At 50.9% G+C, this 19,627-nt stretch overlaps 1 protein-coding gene across 3 annotated transcripts in view; it reads right to left on the bottom strand.

The window, feature by feature from the left end:
* NRG2 (neuregulin 2) overlaps positions 1 to 19,627 on the bottom strand; it is a 187,310-nt gene that overhangs the window by 22,574 nt on the left and 145,109 nt on the right. For all 3 annotated transcript variants that reach the window (XM_058734873.1, XM_058734886.1, XM_058734880.1), the window contains exons 2-3: positions 14,631 to 14,802; positions 9,167 to 9,285 (exon numbers count right to left, since the gene is read on the bottom strand). In XM_058734873.1, the coding sequence (XP_058590856.1) occupies positions 9,167 to 9,285; positions 14,631 to 14,802 (291 nt within the window). The remainder of the gene's footprint in view (positions 1 to 9,166; positions 9,286 to 14,630; positions 14,803 to 19,627) is intronic.

The raw sequence follows: 19,627 nt of genomic DNA, 5'->3' as shown, positions 1-19,627 counted from the left end.
AGGGGTACTGGAAGGAGACCTCTCCATCAGTCTGCACTGCTTGGGCTCTTCAGGTAGCCCAAGGGGTGGCTGGAAGGGAGCTGGCTTTGAAGGGAATGGCACCTTTAGGACACTCATTCTCTAAGATCTAGAGAGAAGGGAGGAGAATCCTAGCTTCTATGTCTTCCTCCTTTGTCCCAGAGGGGACAAGCCTCCCAGGAATGCTACAGAGGCTGCTCTGCCCATCGCATAAGCCCCCACCCCAGGGTTTTCATTGCATCTGCTCTCACAAGGCAGCCCTGTCCTCCCCCACCCAGTCAGCTGTTGCCTTGGAAGGGAGCGTCCAGGCCTCGACTGCCCAGGTTATAAATCCTGGACGTCAGGTTGCTGGAGAGGAGGTGGGCTTGAGAGAGGCCTGTATGATGGCTGGGAAGTGAAAACTTGGTGAGAGTGAGGCTGGGCTTTAAGGCTGCTGACCCACACAGCACATCTGACTGGTCAGATTCATTTGATACGTGAAAATAACTAAGGTCCTGCTCACCCATGGGATGCCATCCAGAAACCTGGTTTCAAGTGAAAAGTCTTGCCCCAAGTGTTTTCATCTGTAAGCTAACTCCCGCAGCTGTGTACCCAGATTGGGGAGTCCCTCAGCCTCTGGGGCTCTGAGGGTCTCTCACTCCCACCCAGCAGCAGCCTCCTGAGGTGCTCCTGTCTCCTCAGGGGTACCGAGTCCCTATCCACCCCCTCTCCGTGGTGATGGGGTTGAGAGGAGGAGGAGGAGGAGGAGGAGGGCAGGCACTTGGCGCCCTCAGTGTTTAGACATGTGGGAGACAGATGGAGCGCGGGGACTGTGAGTGTATACACAGCTCTGCCTCTGTATATGTCTGAGGAGCTTGCTGATAAAACCCGGCAGGCAGGGCCAGCTCCCACCTTCCCCTCCACACCATGCCTGCTGCTGCTCTGGCATCCCTGAACCCCAACACTGCAGAGGTCCCCTGCCAACAGCTGGGACCTGCGTGCTGGCAGGGACAGGAGGCCTCTGCTGGTCTCTGCCCACTCTGGGTCAGGGAGACCCAGGGAACCAAGAAAAGGACAGAGAAGAGAAACAGCTGAGGTGATCTTGCCTGCGAGTTGTAAAATCCGTTGCTCTGGGGGACACCAGAGGTTGCCCTGCCCTTCAGTTACACTGCCAAGGAGGAGTGAAGAAAAAGAGCAGGGGAACACCCGTCCAGAGCCACGGTGTGTGTTGTGACAAGGCCTCGGGGCTCCTGACGCCTGGTTGAGCCTTCTCACCAGCTGGCCAGTCCCTCGTGGAAGAACATGTCAGCACCGAGGCTTGACATCAGCAGACGAATGCAAACACGGTGTGGACCACCGGCCAGGGCCTCTCGAGGGAGCTGGCTAAGGCAGGAGTCTTGATTCCCTCTGCGGTTGTGGGTGGCAAAGACTGCCCGCTGCCGTGCTGAGTGAGCAGCGGACAGACGTGAGGACGGTGGCGGGGACCACAGCTGTCCACATGCACGTCTGTGCTCGTGGAGGCCTTGGGAGGCAGAGGATGACTCTTGAAGCAAGATGGGGCCTCAGCTGGGATGCACGGCCCGGGCTGTCAGAACCATGTCATCATGGGGACTAGGCCAAGGCCCAGAAAGGCAAAAAAGGGTGGGCAATGGGGGAGCCAGTCACAGAGGGGGTTGTAGGGGGGGAATGACCACAGGCCTCTCCACTTCAGAAGGAACTTGAGGCCACCCACTCTGATGGCAGGGCCTTCCCAAGTCCCCACAGCCCAGCTCTGCTGGTGGGGAAGGCTCACGCCAGGAAGATTTCCACACTGAAGATGCACATTCACGCTGTTCCAGCACACACGGACTCCCGTGGCGGCTTGTCTACGCTCCCTTGTCAGCATATCCGTATTTCTTCACTGTGTTCTCCCATGTTTGAGGAAGTGAAGATGACCTACGGACTCCAGGTTGGAGACTCTGGCTGCCCCCTCTTGACGCCCCCATTGGGATGGTCCACAGCCTCCCCAGGTGGGGCTCCTGATCATCTGCCCAGTCACTTGCTCCCCCAGGCTTGCTCTGAGCGGCACAGACCTAAGACCTGGAGGGCATCTTGAATACCTTTCCATCCTTTATTATTCCCACCCATCTATCACTGAGGCTGCCTTTCTACCTCCTCACAAGGCTCTGTCCATGTGTCCCCACTGGTCCCCAGCCCGGGCCTCCATGGTCTGTCTCTTGGATGACCACAACACAGCCTCTTCACCAGTCTTTCTGCCCTCACTCTTGCCTTCACCTCTCACCATTTTGCTTCATTGCTGTCAAAGTGATCTTTAAAATATGTAATAGCGGTCAATCGCTGCCACGATCAACACCCTCCAATGGCTTCCATTTACATTCAGAATACTTTCCCCCAGTCCCCCCGCCTCCCCCACTTCGTGTCCTATCCCTCTCTTAGAGTATATTCATACTATGCTGGCTTAGTCCAGCTCCTCTAACAAGCCAGGTGTCTTCCTGTCCAGGGTTGTCAAAGTATCAGTGTCTCAGAGAGGCTTCCCAGGCTCCTCCCTCCCTCCCTCCCTCCCTCCCTCCCTCCCTCCCTCCCTCCTTCTCTTAGCTGTGTACATTTGCACCTTCTAATACTTATTCTAACATAATTAAGTGACCAGCTCCTTCACCCGAATGTAAGCTCCATCTGGACAAGGTCCATGTCTGTCTTATTCAACAACGAACTCCAATGTTCAGCATAGTGCTTGACATGTAACGGGGTGCCTAACAAATATTTACAAATATTTGTTATGAGCAAACAAAGATCTGAATCTTCAGAGTAAGGTGGCTTCTGCTACCTCCCAGGAGCTACCCTGGTCATCTTGGCCTGATGATGACTGAAGCATCATCTCCTAGAGTGCAAATTTTCCTGGCAGGTCACTGGGGGAAATGAAAATCAAAACCACAATGAGATACCACTTCACACCCACTTGGATGGCCATAATCAAATGGACAATAACACACAGTGGTGAAGATGTGGAGAAATTGGCATCTCTGTACATTGCTGGTGGGAATATAAAATGGTGCACCCACTTTAGAACACAGTCTGGTAGTTCCTCAACAAATTAAACCTAGAGTTACCATGTGACCAGGCAATTGCACTTCCAGGTGTGTACCCAAGAGAATTAAAAACTTATGTCCACCCAAAAACTTGTTCATGAATATTCTAGCAGCGTTGTGCCTAATAGCCCAAATGGGGCAACACCTCAGATGACCCAACCACCCAAACTGATGAATGGATACACGAAAGATGTTATATCCATACAATGGAATATTAGTCACGAAAAGGAAAGACGTGCTGCCGTATGCTACAACATGGATGGATCTCAAAAACATGATGTTAAATGGAAGAAACCAGTCATAAAAGGCCACATATTAATTATATGATTCTATTTATATGAAGTGTCCGGATTAGGGAAATCTGTAGAGGCAGAAAATAGGTGTGTGGTTGCCAGAAGCTGAGGGATGTGGGATTGGGGAGCGTGTGCTAATGGGTTTAGGGTTTCTGAAAATATTTGGGAATTAGTGGTGATGGTTATTCAACCTTGTGAAAATCCTAAAAGCCACTCAATTGTATACTTTAAAAGGGTGAATTTGGGGCGCCTGGGTGGCGCAGTCGGTTAAGCGTCCGACTTCAGCCAGGTCACGATCTCGCGGTCCGTGAGTTCGAGCCCCGCGTCAGGCTCTGGGCTGATGGCTCGGAGCCTGGAGCCTGTTTCCGATTCTGTGTCTCCCTCTCTCTCTGCCCCTCCCCCGTTCATGCTCTGTCTCTCTCTCTGTCCCAAAAATAAATAAAAAACGTTGAAAAAAAAAATTAAAAAAAAAAAAAATAAAATAAAAGGGTGAATTTTATGGTATATAAGTTATACCTAAAATTTTTTGATTTAAAAAATTACCTGGAGGGGGAGCCTGGGTGGCTCAGTTGGTTGGGTGTCAGACTCTTGATTTTTGGCTTGGGTCATGATCCCAGGGTTGTGGGATCGAATCCTGCATCAGGCTCTGCACTGAACGTGGAGCCTGCTTAAGATTCTCTCTCTCCTTCTGTCCCATCCTGGCTTGCATGCTCTCTCTCTCTCTCTCTCTCAAAAAAAAAAAATGCCTGGAAGAATGGCTAAAATCAAAAATGTAAGAAACAGCAAGTATTGGTGAGGTTGTGGAGAAACAGGAACCCTTTGTGCTCCGTTGGTGGGAATGCAAACTGGTGCAACCACTGTGGAAAACGGTATGGAGGTTCCTTAAAAAATTAAAATTAGCATATGATCCAATAATCCTACTACTGGGTATTTACCCAAAATAATATGAAAACACTAATTCAAAAAGATATGTGCAACCCTAGGTTTATTGCAGCATTATTTACGATAGCCAAGATATGGAAGCAACTCAAGTATCCATCCATAGACGAAGGAATAGAAAAGATGTGGTATATACATACATAATGGAATATTACTCAGCCATAAAAAAGAATGCAATCTCAATGTTTGCAACTTGGATGGATCTAGAGGACAATGCAAAATGAAATATGTCAGAGAAAGACGTATATAGCCTATGATTTCACTCATGCGGGATTCAAGAAACAAAGGAATAAAGAAAAAGAGACAAAAAAATCAGGCTCTTAAATAGAGCAAATTAGTGGTTGCCAGAGGGGAAAGGGGTGGGGGATGGGTGAAATAGGTGCAGGGTGTGAAGAGCTCATTTGTGGTGAGCACAGAGCAAAGTAAAGAGTTGTTGAATCACTATACGATGCACCTGAAACTAATATTGCATGCTAATTATATTGGAATTAAAATTGAAAATGCCTGGAAGGGTAAACCCAGGAGGTCTCTATCAGCCATTAGTGTCTTAGTGGGCGTGAGCTTATCCAGGCTTTGAAGAGGGAAGGGCCAGGAGGAGAGCTGATGGCGATGGGCCTGTCTCCCGCCAGCCAGCCGGTTGCTGCAAGCACTCTTCACTGTTGCTCTTCGAGAAACCTTTTCTTATCTTTCAAGGCTCCATCAAGGCTCCCTCCCATCTGCTTAGTCTGCCCCCTTTCCTGCTGTTAAAGTTGCCTCTCTTTCCTCTTCCATGGGTTAGCGTAACGGGCCGATGCGCTGAATTTGGGTTTTAGCTTCCTATCAGGAACTTTGAGGGACTTAGACTAGGAGCCAAGACTATGACTCCTCTGAGTTTACAGCAGGGTCTTTCTGAGTAAGGCCTTACTGAATATGTGAGCAAAAGAGGAGGTGTGTGTGTGTGTGATTAAACAGCCACCTTTCTAAGCCGCCCACCCCCCCACCCCGGGACCCCGTAAGGGACTCCCTCTCCAGGGCTTCCATGGTCTTGTGACACCCCAGGTCAAGTCTGCCTACGCTCTGGGGCAAAGCTAGGCTCAGATTGATATCCTGGGATTGGAGCAGCCACCCTGAGATATTCCCAAGATCTCTTTCAGCTGGGGATGAGGCAGCTGGTTTCCATAACCCAGAGATGGGTCGGACCAAGCTGATTGTTTTATTAACAGCACCACACACTTCTTGCTGACTCCTCCTCCTCCCAGGCAACCAGGAAGGCAGTCTCTCGTGACCTGGTAGAGCTATGACTGTAAGAAGCGTCTCCTTCAATTTGAGGAAGGAGCATCAGGCTCCTCAGGAACAGAGCCAAAGCAGGGAGCCAAGAGTCGCAGCATTGCCCCTTGATCAGCCACTGCTCCTTGCCTCCTGTGCCCTCTTCTGGCCACCCCACCCCTTAGCCCTGGCTTCCCTGGGGCCCGGGCGGGCCAAACCAACCCACCTTGGGATGAGTCACAAGGGGGCAGGCACAGCTGCCCGCTAACCGCCCTTCATCTCCTCCCCAGGGTGCGGTTGCTGCCAGTCTTCTGGGTTCCATGGGTAAACAAGGAGCCTGGGTATCTCTGCCTGTGGAAATGTCCTCCACGGGGATCCTCCTGATACTCTGCAAGTGGCCCTGTCCACCGCCCCATGTCAAGGGTAGGGGCCTACTATGAACTGAGCACGGCAACAGAAGAGGTGGGGTGTGTGTGTGTGTGTGCGCGTGCACGCGCACGCACGTGGTGGTGGCTAGGTGCACAAGTGTCAGTCTCGACATCAAACTCAGAATCCCAGAATTTTATGGGCAACAGGTCTAGAGATGATCTGGTTCCACCTCACAGGGGGAAATGGAAGATAAGCGAAGTGGAGGAACTCTCCCAGGCTTGCACGACAGAGCTCAGAAGAGACCAAAGCTCTGGACTCTCTGCCACTCTGCCCTGCCGCTCTCCTGCTGGGCTGGAGGGAGGAAGGCATGGAGCCCTGTGGGAAGCTCCCAGGGCCCAGCCCAAACCTCCACTGCCTGGTTCCCTAACTGATCAGAACACGGACTGCTAAGGGCTGACAGAAGACCATGGGTGGGGTGGGGCTTCAGCTTATCTGAGGGGGTCTTAAAATGGTCTACAGTCTCAGACTCCAAACCCCCAGGAGAGAGGGCACTGCTGTGGTTTTCCACACAGCAGCCCTTCCCTCTTACTCTACTGCCGACACCCGTCTAGGGAAGTGCCCCTGTGTAGTTCTGGCAGGCCCATCACTCAGACTCTGTATACACACGAGCCTGGAAAAGATGCCACCCCATTTTCTGAGCACAGTGACTGGGCCAAGCGGGGCGTGTGAATTAAGTACGGTCAGTTGGCATCCATCCTTGTGATCGTATGAGTGGATGTAGAGACAAAGCTACCTCTTTTTCTCTGGGAGAGAGGCTGGGGTGATGTAAACATGGAGCTGTCTGAGGCCATGGCCTCTTCTTCCCAATCCATTCCCCAAACATGGGAGAATCCCATTTTGCCATAGGAGAGAGTGAGGACAATACCCAGAGGGAGAGAGCATCTTGATCCCGACTCTGAGGACTTGGATTCTATCCGTTCTACCTGTGGATTTCCCAGTTTTAAAAACCAATCAATTCCTTAAGGTAGTTTTAAGTTGGGTTCTTGTCAGTTCTAACCAAGAAAATCTTGAATAATAAAACAATAAACATCAAGTCCAAAGTGGATCTAAGAATGTCTGCCCACTATGGCTGGAGGTAACAGGTGCTGCACACCTAGCATGGTCCATTTTCCTGGGCTTGGGACAGGTTAGGAGGAGCAGGGAGGGCAGGTACTGGAGCATATGGGAGTCAGTAAAGGCCTTGGAGAAGATTATAAATCCTTTTCTATATTGTTTACCAGGTGCGTACTGTAAGCCAGGCACTGTGTTAGGCTCTGAGGTTAGAATGGCAATCAGGCTAGACGTAGCCCCACGGAGCTCAGGGTCTCAGTGTTTGCTAACTACTTTTACATTGTATAGTGCTCTCGTGAACCATCAGTTAGACTTGGGGCAGAATATTTAACCGCTTTGAGCTTCAGTCTCATAATTTATAAAATACACCATGGGCTTGTCCGGGTTCAAGATATAGTGTGGAATGTGGAATGGAGCAGCTTTCAGTAAACAGTGGCTGTTACTGTAACTCCTGGGGAGAAGGCATCATTCCTGCTCTCCCCACTCCTGTCTCCATCATTCCATGGTGGAGGTCACACTTGGATAAAAAGTTCAGCAACAGTATGAGATTTGAAAAATGATATAATAGAATTCAGGAAAGACCACAGTTGGCCAAGAAGTGGCCTGGGAGCGAGGCCTGGGGGTGACACTGGTGGGATGAAGGGGTCAGGGAGGATGGCAGCCTGGGAGAGATGGCACGAGAAAAGGAATATGAATGGATTGTAAGGGACTGACACAGTTACGGCTGGAAAGATCGTTTGGGCCAAGTTGGTGTGAACTGGGTTGTGGACAAAGTCCTTGTTCTGTGGCACCATGGGGTAGGGGCATGACAAGATAAAAGCATCTTACGAGGCTACTGCTCAGGTTTAGGTGAATCAAGATGAAACCTGGGCCAGGTTGCCTCTGACATAGGGTTGGAATGGGGGGTAGAGATGTGAGAAAGATCCAGAAAGAAGATGAACCAGGACTTGGAGACTTGGAACTACAAAATATAGTGGACGAGGAGCCTCAGAACCTGGGAGAACAGGGGAACCCCTTACAACATGGGGCAGGCAGGGTCTGCAGCGGGTTTTTCTCCAAGCGTCTCAGGGCAAGGAACATTCCATGTTCTCCTGATAATGCTGGGTTTAGGGAGCACTGGAGGCCTGTCCAGTGGAAGTACTGGCAGGTGAAGGCAGATACAGGATTAGATGGGCAGGGACAGGCCTGGAAGCAAACCCAAATAACCAGGTAGCCAAGTGATATGCCCAGTGTGTGGGTGGTGCTGGGAAGACAGCGAGCTGTTTGGAGTTAGTTCCCGGGCTAGAGTGGAAGCCTGTGGTCTAAGGACAGGCAGCTCCGGCCACTTTCCGGTCAAGGGAAACCAGGTTGTCTGCCCACTGACACTGTAGCTGCCACAGTGGAGGCGGGAAGCTAAGGGTGCCCTGGGTGCTGTGGGCTCCTGAACTTGCATGTTTTTAATTTTGTTTAATGTTTATTTTTGAGAAAGTGCGAGCGGGGAAGGGGGTAGAGAGAGAGGGAGACACAGAATCTGAAGCAGGCTTGAACTCATGAACCACGAGATCATAACCTGAGCTGAAGTTAGACACTTAACCGACTGAGCCACCCAGGCACCCTGACTGCGTATGTTTTTAAGGAAGAGGCCCACCTGTTGGAGAAGGGTCTGCAGTCCCTGAAAAGAGGCCGCCCGCAGGGGCCAACCCACCCAAGCCTCCTGGCCATGGCCCCTGCCAAGATGGCTGCCTGCACTCAGGTGCCCAGCAAAGCAACAGGCAGTCAGCTCCCACACGCCCGGGGCCTGCCTCTCCCCGGAGCCCTGCTCCTGGCAGCCCAGCCTCCCATAATTGCCTTCTAAAAATATCTTTTCCCCACCCCCACCTCTTGATTTCAAAATATTTAGTTTTCAGGATATTTAAAATGAGAGCTGGTGGCTCTTCCAGGCCCAGATAACAAAGCTAAACATTTATGCTTGGACTGCATTTCTCTGCAGAATCGGCCCAGATCTCAGGGATTGATAGGGCAGCAGCAGGAGGGGAGGGGAATCAAGTGCAAGATGGATCATGTGCAGGCCTCCAGAGGGCTGGGGGGCAATTGGCCCGCCCCATCAAACACCCATAGGACCCCTCCCCTTGTTGGGGGACCACCTACCGCTGTTGACATGGAGCCGGCCCCGGACCGTGTCCTTCCCCAGGATGTTCTCAGCCTCGCAGACATACTCCCCAGCGTCCTCCACCTTCACCTTGTTGAACTGTAGTCGTGAGTTCTTTCTGGTTAGGGAAGGGATAAGAGGGGGAGAGACGTGAGCCAAGGCCCTGGCTGTCTGTGGATTCCCAGCGGTCACCTTTTCCCATACAGCCCCAGTGGCTGTGCAGGGTGGGTGGAAAGTAGATTCTGGCTTCCAGGTAGAATGCTGAGTCCCTGGAGCTGGAGGGGGACCTAGGGGCTCAGGAGAACACAGGGAAGAGCTAGTGGCTGCACATATATTCTAAATTTATGAACCCTCATGTCCACTTTTCTAGGGCCAGACCTTCTTTGTACCCTTTTTGTGGGGGAGAAAAGTGGGGTCTCCTAAGGAAGTCACATGGCTACCTCTCTCCTCTCCTTTTGGTGTCCCTCCCCCAGTCGCGGTGTTTCCCTCAAAACAGGGCAGCCTCTGGCTTGCTATTTACCTCAGCCTTCCCTTAGAAGTGGCAGCCTGTCACTCTAGATATGGAAGACCTGTTCCCAGGTACCTGGGCAGGCCCTTGATCTAACAGGTTCCCATGGGAACTGTGCCCAGCCTCCTGGTCCCAAACTGTAGCTCCCCTGTCTTCATATTCGCCCTGCCACCAGGGGTACTCTGGGGCCTCTCCCAGGGGCTTTAGCTTCATTCATTCATTCACTCATTCATTCATTCATTCGTCAATTTAATAAAGCTTCCGTGTCTTTGAATTTTGGATATGTCAAGGGAACAAACAGATCCTAATCCTAACGGCCTGACTTGCCCCTCATGGCTAACATGAAAGTGGACAGGGCAGTACAGATGGGAAAACTGAGTCCTAGAGGGGATTCTGGATTTGTCCAAAAACACCTGGCAAGGTGAAAGCAGAGGTGGGTGAAAAGCGGGAATTGGTGGGACACAGGCCCCTCGGTGGCTCATGGACCATTTCCCAGAGCCCGAGGCTGGGGCTAGCCCCCTCTGTGAAGGGCTTTTCACCCAGTCCCTACATGCCGAGAGTTGTGGGGCCAGGCCTGGGCAGGGACTCAGTGCTGTGTGTGACTCTGGGGCACCAGGCCCCGGTTCTCCTCTTCTTTCTGAAGACCCTGCCAAAACTCTCCTTCCTTCCCAGGGTTTCTCTGCGCTTGCCCCAGGGTACCTGGGCTCTGCAGGGTCTGTTCACATCTCCCATCCCTCTCTCTGCCACAGTGCTCTTCAGGGGCCCATCCGAGCTCTGGATAAAGCCTAGTACCCCAGCCCGGCCCCCAGGGGGAAACAAGAAGTAGCATGAAAATTTCTTTACATGATGTAACCTCTTCCTCTTTTTAGTCCCAAATTAAAACACCAGATTCCCAGAATCTGTGTTGTGTGTTGGAGGGGTGGTGGAACAGGAGGTAGGGCAGTACAGCTGTCACTGTCCTAAGCCCAGGGATGAAAACCAGAGCCACGAAAGCTGCTGGGGGAAGGACAGGGGAGCGAGGCTGGGCCCTGGGTAGAGGAGGCGGCAAACTGACCGCCATCGTCACTGGGGCTGTACTCTGGGAACCCGTTTCCTGGGCTCGCCTCTGCCTCCAGGGGGGTCTCCTCTCAGATCACCTCACTCTAAGATCCTCCAAATGAGGGTCCATGAGGTTGTCTGGTCAGCAGGCCCTGTTGCTGTGGTGATGTCCTCGCTGATGTCTCGGCGACAGCTGCCTGGCTGCCCCCGCAACTCCATCCCTCCAACCCTTCCCAGCTCAAGCCAGTCTCTGTCTCCTTGGCCTGGTGTCTGCCTCCAATCCTCTTCTGTCAATTCAAGTTTGTTCTCTTCATTAAACAGAGCCCTGGAGGCCCCTCTGGCTAAAACAGCATCTCCTTCCTGGCTCCAGCCTAATTAGATACCACAAAGTCCAGCTGCCCCAGGACCAGGCTTCTCTCACTTCTTGGCCACCAGCAGCAATTCCCTGACACTGGGTGAGAAGCGCAGATGACCACCTGAGGCTCGCAGGGTCAAGGTATAGGGGGCACAGAGCCAGAATCTCCTTCTCACCCACTGCTGTACTCAAAGGAGCTTCCTTTACACCACATCCCATGTAACAGGAAAGAAAGGTGGAGTTAGGCTCACAGATACCTGGAGGGATAAAAGCTGGAAATGGAAGGAAGGCCTTCCCACACAAGGCGTATGAGACCTTCAGAAAGTGTAGGTCCAGGGCTCAGGGAGAGGCCCTCTCCTTTGAGGAACTGGAAAGAGGCAAGTGGACAGAAGGAATGACCCCTAGGTTTACTGGTTGCAGGCACCTTAGTTTATCAGCTGTGTGATGATCTCGTCAGTTCCAGGGAGGGGGGCCCAGACTTGCATAAGAGACCCTGGGGTCAGAGCCAAAGGGTATAGGCTCTATGGTTCTCTTAGCCCTGGAGGAGGAGCAGGGGCCACTACATTCTCTTCTCACTCCTAGCTCCCGTAGGAAGCCCCGAGGATTCAAGATTCTCTCCCACCTACCTGGTGCCCAGTGCCCGCTCGCCACAATGACCCAGGCCTGCCCCTGTGATGGGTGCACCTCCCCTCCTTCCTCAGCCAGTTTTCTGCTGGCAGGAATGCATCCTCCACCCGTCCGCACATTTTCCTCAGTGCCTACCTCCTGCTGCCTGCCTGAGGGGCCTGTTCCAGCTTGCCCCTCATAAATAAGGGAACACGCGGTTCTGCAGGGGAGGGACCTGCGCCCAGGGCTTGGGGGGGCTGGTTTTCTTCTGGCACAGGAAGGCTTGGGTGAGACACCTCAGCGTGGCGGCCCTAGAGATAGGCAGCACACGCCGGGAAGGGGGCCTCTGAGAACCAAGAGCCATTTCAAGAGCTACTGTGGCCTGGCAGATGGCGTGCTAGGATGACCAAAGAGCAAGCTGTAGTGTGGGTGGAAGGAAAGAGAGATTTTGCCAGAAAGGAGACTCCTGCTCCTGTCCCTGGCCCCCTGCTAGGTGAAGCGTGTGTGTGGAGGTGGCAGGCCTCTTTGCCACAGTGAGGGAATCAGAAGTTCTCCATCACAGCTCCCCGTCTTCTACCCAGCCAACTCGCTGCTGGGAGCCCAGGCGCAGGTTGGGTGGAGCGAAGTTTCAGGAATGCAGCAAATGGGACAGGGCCCTAACAGAAAGAAGGCAGGAGGCACACTTCAGGCTCTTAGGGGTCCCCGATACCCAGGAATGAAAGACTTGACCACGTAGTCTTTCTGGACTGGGTAACCCATTTGTCAGATGAGGCTTAGGGCGCCTGGGTGACTCAGTTGGTTAAGCGTCTGACTTTGGCTCAGGTCATGATCTCAGTTTGTGGGTTTGAGTCCTGTGTCGGACTCTCCCCTGACAGTGCAGAGCCTGCTTGAGATGTTCTCTCTCCAAATTTCTCTGCCCCTCTCCCACTAATGCATGCACACACTCTCTTTCTCTCAAAATAAATAAACTTGAAGAAAAAAAAAAGTGAGGCTTAACCAGGACAGTAACTTGCTCAAACTCTAGGTCAACCCAAAGGGTGTCTTGTCCAGTCCTAGAGTCACCCTGAACCCAGGAGAGGAATCTAGTTCTGTAAGATTCTCATCAATGTAACACTCAATGCGGATGTCCTCTGCCAGGCTGTACAGGGCAAAAGGGTGTATATGGGTGGCATCCAGCCTCTGAGGCTCTCTCATGCTAGAGGGAAAGAGAACCCCCAAAATGAATGAAACGGTGTCCAAGGCACCATGAGAAGAGACCATGAGAGTTGCCTGGAGGGTTCAGGGAGGTGTCCCAGAGGATATGACATTTAATCTGGACCTGGAGAACTTTGCCAGGGACAAGGTGGGGGAGGGGGGAGCTGCCAGCATAGCTGGGGTCCCAGTCCAGGGTCATGAAAGGAAAGACCAGGGATCAGGAGCACTGAGGAGTTGGGGAGCAGCATAGCAGTGACTTAAAGGTGAGGAAGAGAGGAGTTTGAAGGGTCCTGAGGCCTGGGTTGAGGCTGGCATACAGCAGGCTCTCAAGATCTATCCAGTAAATGAGTGAATGATCAGGTATGTGTCCATGTTAGAAAGGTCATCCCCTGCCAGGGTCACAGGGCTCAGTGGACCTCTAGAACTATAAGCAAAACTGGGTGGATAAGGCACATTTTTCTCTGAAAAAAAGGGTGGAGACCTTCACCACATTCTGTATTGGAAGCTAGACTAGAGGCTCTGTGAAGGTGGGGACCATGTCTGGGTCAATCGCCAGTGTACGTCCAGCCTCTGGCAGAGTAGAGTGCCTGGCACAGGGCTGATGTTCCATATGCACATGTTAGATACAGAGATGAGCTCACAAACGGGCCTGTGGCCCAGGAAAAGTGGGGATGGCCAAGAGTGGGACCGTGGAGGACAAGAGGCCAGAGGCAGGAGAGCAGATAAGAAACATGCAGGGCAGGGAGCAGGGTGTCTCCTGCTGGAGGGGGTGGTGCCAAGCAGCAGGCACTCCACTTCCGCGACAGCTGTGAGGAGAGCACAGGAGGGTGAGGCAGGGCCAGAGAGGGCAAGGGGGAGAGGCTAGACTGGGGCATACAGGATCAGAGCTGTCTGTGGGTATCGTGGGGGTGGTATCTAGTGTTCAGCTGGCAGTGTGGATCTGGAACTCCGGTATAAAAACAAAAAAGTCATCACAGGGTTATCAGCTCAGAGAGGGTGAAATCACCCACAGATGGAGAGGGAGGGAGAAGAGGAGGGAAGCCCCCGAGACAGGAAACTTCCAGCCCTGATGGTGACTGAGAGAATGGTCAGAGGCACGGAAGGACCAGGAAGGGGGGCTGCAGAGGCAAGAGAGCAGGTGGCATCCATGCCACTGGCTGCAGAGGGGCCTGGAGGCAAGGGGCTTGGGAGGTCTAAGGTCTCCAGGTCTCTCAAGAGCCACAGCCATAGGCAGAGTGGGGGTGTATTTACAAGGCAGATTCCAGGAAGGCAAAGAGGTGTGGAGGACGACAGGGTGGAGTCAGTGGACATGAAACTGACCCTCCATGATGGTGGAGAGAAGTGGGATGGGCAAGAAATGGAGGAGGGAGAGGGGCAGCGATGTGGAGGGAAAGCTTTCAGAAGGGAGGTGATGTGAGAGGGTTGGCGTTGGAGAGAAAAAGGTGGAGGTCATCACTCATGATCTCCCAGACGCATCCTGGAACCAGTCTTTCCCCGAAGATGGCCAAATGTGGGCTTTCGGACACTGTGGCAGATACTGTGAGAAGTTTTGGGGACAAGAGGGGACTTCTGCAGGTAAAGCTGAGTTTGATAATCCATCCAGAGGCATTCATTAAGCATCTACAGTCTGCATGACACTGGACCAACATAATCCAGAGCTGCAAGGAGAGGTTGGGTGTGGCCAGGAAGGGGGGACCAGGGCCGGTCCCTCCTTTTCAGGGAGGATGGAGGGCAGCCAGGTGGACAGAGTGTTTTTTCTCACCTGCCGTTGCCGTACTTGATGCGAATGTCACGGCTGCGGTTGAGCTCCTTGCCATCCTTGAACCAGCGATAGGAGGGCTGAGGGTTGCCCGCTGCTGCCTCACACTTCAGTGATTGCTTCTCACCCACCTGTCCTGTCTGGCTCTTCATCTTCTTCAGCTTGGGCCGGGTGGCTGTGGGGTACAAGGCAGGGAGGTGAGCACTGGTGGCAGAGGGGGCAGGCAAGTGCCAAGTGTGAGCAGTGCAGGAAGGGCCGCCCCTCCTGGTGTCATTTGCCAGTTCAATTCGATAAGCGTTCACAGAGGGCCTGCCATGATGTCAATGTGGCTACTACCTACGGGCTTTCCTTCATGCCTGGAACGGTACTAGGAATTTTATAAACATTAGCTTATGAAAATAACCCCATGAATTCACTGCAACCATTAAGCCCCTTTATGGATGGCGACAACTGCGGCTCAAAATGGTGACGTCGCTTCCTCAAGGTGAACTGGGATTCAAACCCAGGTTCCCTTGACTTCAGTGCTCAGGCTCTAACTGGTGTCCCAGACCCCCAGGCCTAAGCTGGCCTAGAGGACATAGGCAGACCAAGATGACAGACACCGCTCCTGTCCTCGGGAAGTTCAGTCTGGTAGGAGAGCTGTAACCTGGCATTAACATCACAGCATGGTTCACAGAGGCCCGAAGTTACAAAAACTGAGGGGAGCAACCCCAATCCAGGCTGGGGGAGGAGCTAACTTAGCTAAGAGCTGAAGAAGGCTAAGGGGCCAGAGCGGGTAGGAAGGGAGGTGGGCCAGGCAGAGTCAGCATTGTGGCTCAGGAGAATCCCATGCGGTCCGGCGGCTGGGCTCACTTGGATGGGTCGAGTGGAGCAGCTGTCTGGGTGATAAGCTTGGAGCTACACTGGTGGGCACAGGCCCACCTAGTGTTGCAGGCCTGCAAATGTCAAGCTACTAGAGGCTTCTCCCATTTTTCTTATACATAATTCTGTTTCCACATGCCCACTCTCCCATGCTTCATCTCCTTGTCCCCCTCCCCTCAACAACCTAAACCAAAAAAAGAAGAAAAAAAAAAAAAGGAAAAAGTACTCTGTTCACGGGAAGGTAAGGGCAAGCCCGTGCTCCCTGCTGTGGTATGTAATAATTTCCACTAGGACAGCCCTTCACACGTTACACAATGCCTTCATGCATGTTCTCATTTGGTCCCTGAGCTCTGTAAGGCAAGTGTCATTGCTGACATGGATGGTGAAGATGAGACTCAGAGAAGTTAAGAAACTTGACCAATGCCACACAGCCAGGCAGCCACAGAGCTGGCACCAGAGCCCAGGTGTCTGGGTTTGCAACAGGTCAGGCTTGTAGCAGCCTCATGTCTGTTTTGCAGCCTGTGTCTCTTTTGGGAGAATGAGGACCTCGTTGAAATCCTTCCAAAGGCAGAAGCGATGGTCTGCTGGGGCTAGGGAGTTGTCCGGTGACTGAATGGTCTAGGCTGGCTCTGGACGAAGGTGCCTGAGGGGGCCTGGTGGTCCCCCATTGAGCCTACCTCTGAGCTGCTGCTTGGAGGCAGGGGGAAGATGCCAGCAGGGAGAGAAGAGAGAGAAAGGGCTCCTGAAGCCTCAAAAACTATAAACATAGAACCCAAAAAACAGTGCTGGTGAAACGATTTTGTTCATTTTGGAAAACTTAACAATATAGATGGATAAAAGAAGCAATCATCCATCATCCTAGCACTCAGAAGTAACGTATAGCGACACACACGCATTGTAAACAAATGGGTCAGTGTCAGTAACATGTTTCTTTCATTTAATGAAACAAGGCCTTTGAGCTTGGCATTAATTATTTTTTAATACTTTGTCTATTAAAAAAATTTCATGTTTATTTATCTATTTTGAGACAAAGAAAGCACGAGCAGGGGAGGGGCAGAGAGAGAATCCCAAGCAGGCTCCGTGCTGTCGGTGCAGAGCCAGAGGCCAGTCTCAATATCACGAACTGTGAGGTCATGACCTGAGCCAAAATCAAGAGTCAGATGTTTAACCAGCTGAGCCATCCAGGCGCCCCTGTTTGTTTATTTATTTTAAATAGGCTCCACGCCCAACGTGGGGCTTGAACTCCCCATCCTGAGATCAAGAGCTACATGCTCCTACTGAGCCAGTCAGGCGCCTGTTGGCATTAATTATTAATAATAGCATTTCCCAAACTGAATTCTATAGGACATGAATATCCAGAGGGATGATAATAGGTATTACTTAAGAAAAGAGTTCCATGATCAAATCGGTTTGGGGAACCAGTGGGTAATCATGGTTAAAGAAGTATCATCACTGACTTTGGTATGATTCTCCAACCAAGGGTCTTAGAACTTTTTTTCTCAGAACCCTCAGTAGCATTTCAAGGAAATAAAGTTATGCAGAATAGCTCTAAACATAACTTACATGTATATATATTTATATATATATACATATTTTCATATCTTCACATAAATCAAAATTCAAGAAGTGTAAAGGGTATATGGTTTAAAAAAACAAGTCTCCCTCTGGGGCACCTGGGTGGCTCAGTCGGTTGTGCCTCCGACTCTTGATTTTGGCTTGGATCATGATGCCAGTGTTGTGGGATCCAGCCCCACGTTGGTCAGGCTCCATGCTGAGCGTGGAGCCTGCTTACGACTCCTCTCTCCTGGAGCACCTGGGTGGGTCAGTCGGTTAAGCATCTGACTCTTGGTTTCAGCTCTGGTCACGATCTCACGGTTCATGGGTTCGAGTCCTGTATCGGGCTCTGCCTGGCAGTGTGGAGCCTGCTTAGGACTCTCTCCTCCCTCTTTCTCTCTGCCTCTTCCCTGCTCTCTCTCTCTTTATTTTATTTTATTTTATTTTTTATTTTATTTTTTTTAACGTTTATTTTTGAGACAGAGAGAGACAGAGCATGAACGGGGGAGGGTCACAGAGAGAGGGAGACACAGAATCTGAAAGAGGCTCCAGGCTCTGAGCTGTCAGCCCAGAGCCCGACGTGGGGCTTGAACCCATGGACCGTGAGATCATGACCTGAGCCGAAGTCGGACGCTTAACCGACCGAGCCACCCAGGCGCCCCCCTCTCTCTTTAAATAAACATTAAAAAAAAGGATTCTTTCTCCCTCTCCCCCTCTCCCCACCTTGCATTCTCTCTCTCTCTCTCTAAAATAAAACAAAAAAACAAGTCACCGCCTAACTTCTTTCCACAGCCACACAATTGTCTTTGCAGGAGGCAACCAATTTTATCAGTTCTGTTTATATAATTTCAGAGACCTTTCAGGTATTTTATACAGACCCTACTGTTTACACATTATCTTCTCATTTTTCATGGCTGTATACTATTCCGGTGTAGGTGTATCATCATTTATGCAACCAATTCCTATCCTGGGGTATGCAGCATGTTTTTTCCCATCCCCCACAGGATTAGCAGGCCCAGAGGAACATCCTGGCAACCTGACTCAGTGTATATATCCAGAGTGTTCATCCAGCGCACGCAGTGTTCATCCTTTGTACACACCCAGCGTGTATGGCTGGACACGCAGGATGGCTCTTGACTCAGACCGCCTGGATTCAAATCCAGGCTTTGCTACTTCTTAGCTTTGTGTCCTCAGGCTATTGACCTAATCCTTTTGTGCCTCAGTTTTCATATCCATGAAATATGGGTGATAATAACAGCTCCTACCTCATGGGATGATAGCTGTAAGGATCATATGAGACCATGCATGTAAAGCCAGGCTTGCACAGAGCATGAAACAAAGGTTAGCTATTATTGTTTCTTTCTTACTATCCACAATAATTTCCTAAGGCAATCTTTCTAAAAGTGGAATTGCTGCATCAAAAGGGTATGCGGTCTTCCTCATCCTTAAACATTGCCAAATTGCCTTCTGGAAAGGTTGCACCAATTTGCACTCCCACCAGTGAATGACAGTGTCTGTTTTTTCCACACCCTCAGTAACATGAGGTATTATCATGTATTTAATCTTTGCCAATTAGCTAGGCAAAAGATAACGTCTCTTTGTTGTTTTAGTTTGCATTTATTTGATTCCTGGTGAGGCTGACCACTTTTATAAATGTATTGACTCATTGTATTTCTGAATTGCCTGTTCATGTCTGTACTCTGTTTTTCTAATGGGTGCTCATCTTCTTTTTGATCTGTGAGAGTTTTATATAAATAGTAAGGCTATTAACCTTTTGCTATAATTTTTTCCCCAATTGCCTGCTTCTTATATTTTTAAATGCTGGTTTGGGGTGTTTTTTGTTTGTTTGTTTGTTTGTTTTTTGACACCCAGAGGTTTTGTGTGTATCAACCTATCAGTCTGTTGGGCTTTCTGGAACATTATTCTAAGTATGATTGAAGTCCTGCCTCAGCATCCTTGCCCTTTACCTATACCACACTCTCCTTCATCTACTTGCTCTGGAGTCCCTAGTCACTTCTTATCAAGAGTTCTTAACCTTAGATGCTACTGAGAAACACAGGAAGCTTTAACAATTATGTAGGTGCCTAGAACATATCCTAGATGTTGTGAATATATTTATGTTTTTCTATTATTTATTTATTTATTATTTATTTTTAACGTTTATTTATTTTTGAAACGGAGAGACAGAGCATGAACGGGGGAGGGTCAGAGAGAGGGAGACACATAATCAGAAACAGGCTCCAGGCTCTGAGCTGTCAGCACAGAGCCCGATGCGGGGCTCGAACTCACGGACCACGAAATCATGACCTGAGCCAAAGTCGGCCGCTTAACCGACTGAGCCACCCAGGCGGCCCTAATATTTATTTATTTTGAGAGAGAGAGAGAGAGAGAGAGAGAGTAGTGGAGGGGCAAAGAGAGAGGGGTAGAGAGTCCCAAGCAGGCTCTGTCATTGCCAATCCCGATGTAGGGCTCGAACTCCCAAACCATGAGATCAGGACCTGAGCCAAAGTCAAGAGTCGGATGCTTAACTGACTGAGCCAGCCTGGTGCCCCCGAATATATATATTTAAAGATATATATAACATA

The sequence above is a fragment of the Neofelis nebulosa genome, chromosome 1 (genome assembly GCF_028018385.1).
Source record: "Neofelis nebulosa isolate mNeoNeb1 chromosome 1, mNeoNeb1.pri, whole genome shotgun sequence".
NCBI classification, from domain to species: domain Eukaryota; kingdom Metazoa; phylum Chordata; class Mammalia; order Carnivora; family Felidae; genus Neofelis; species Neofelis nebulosa.
Note: the sequence above shows the minus strand (reverse complement) of the source record. Positions and strands in the feature narration are given on the sequence as shown.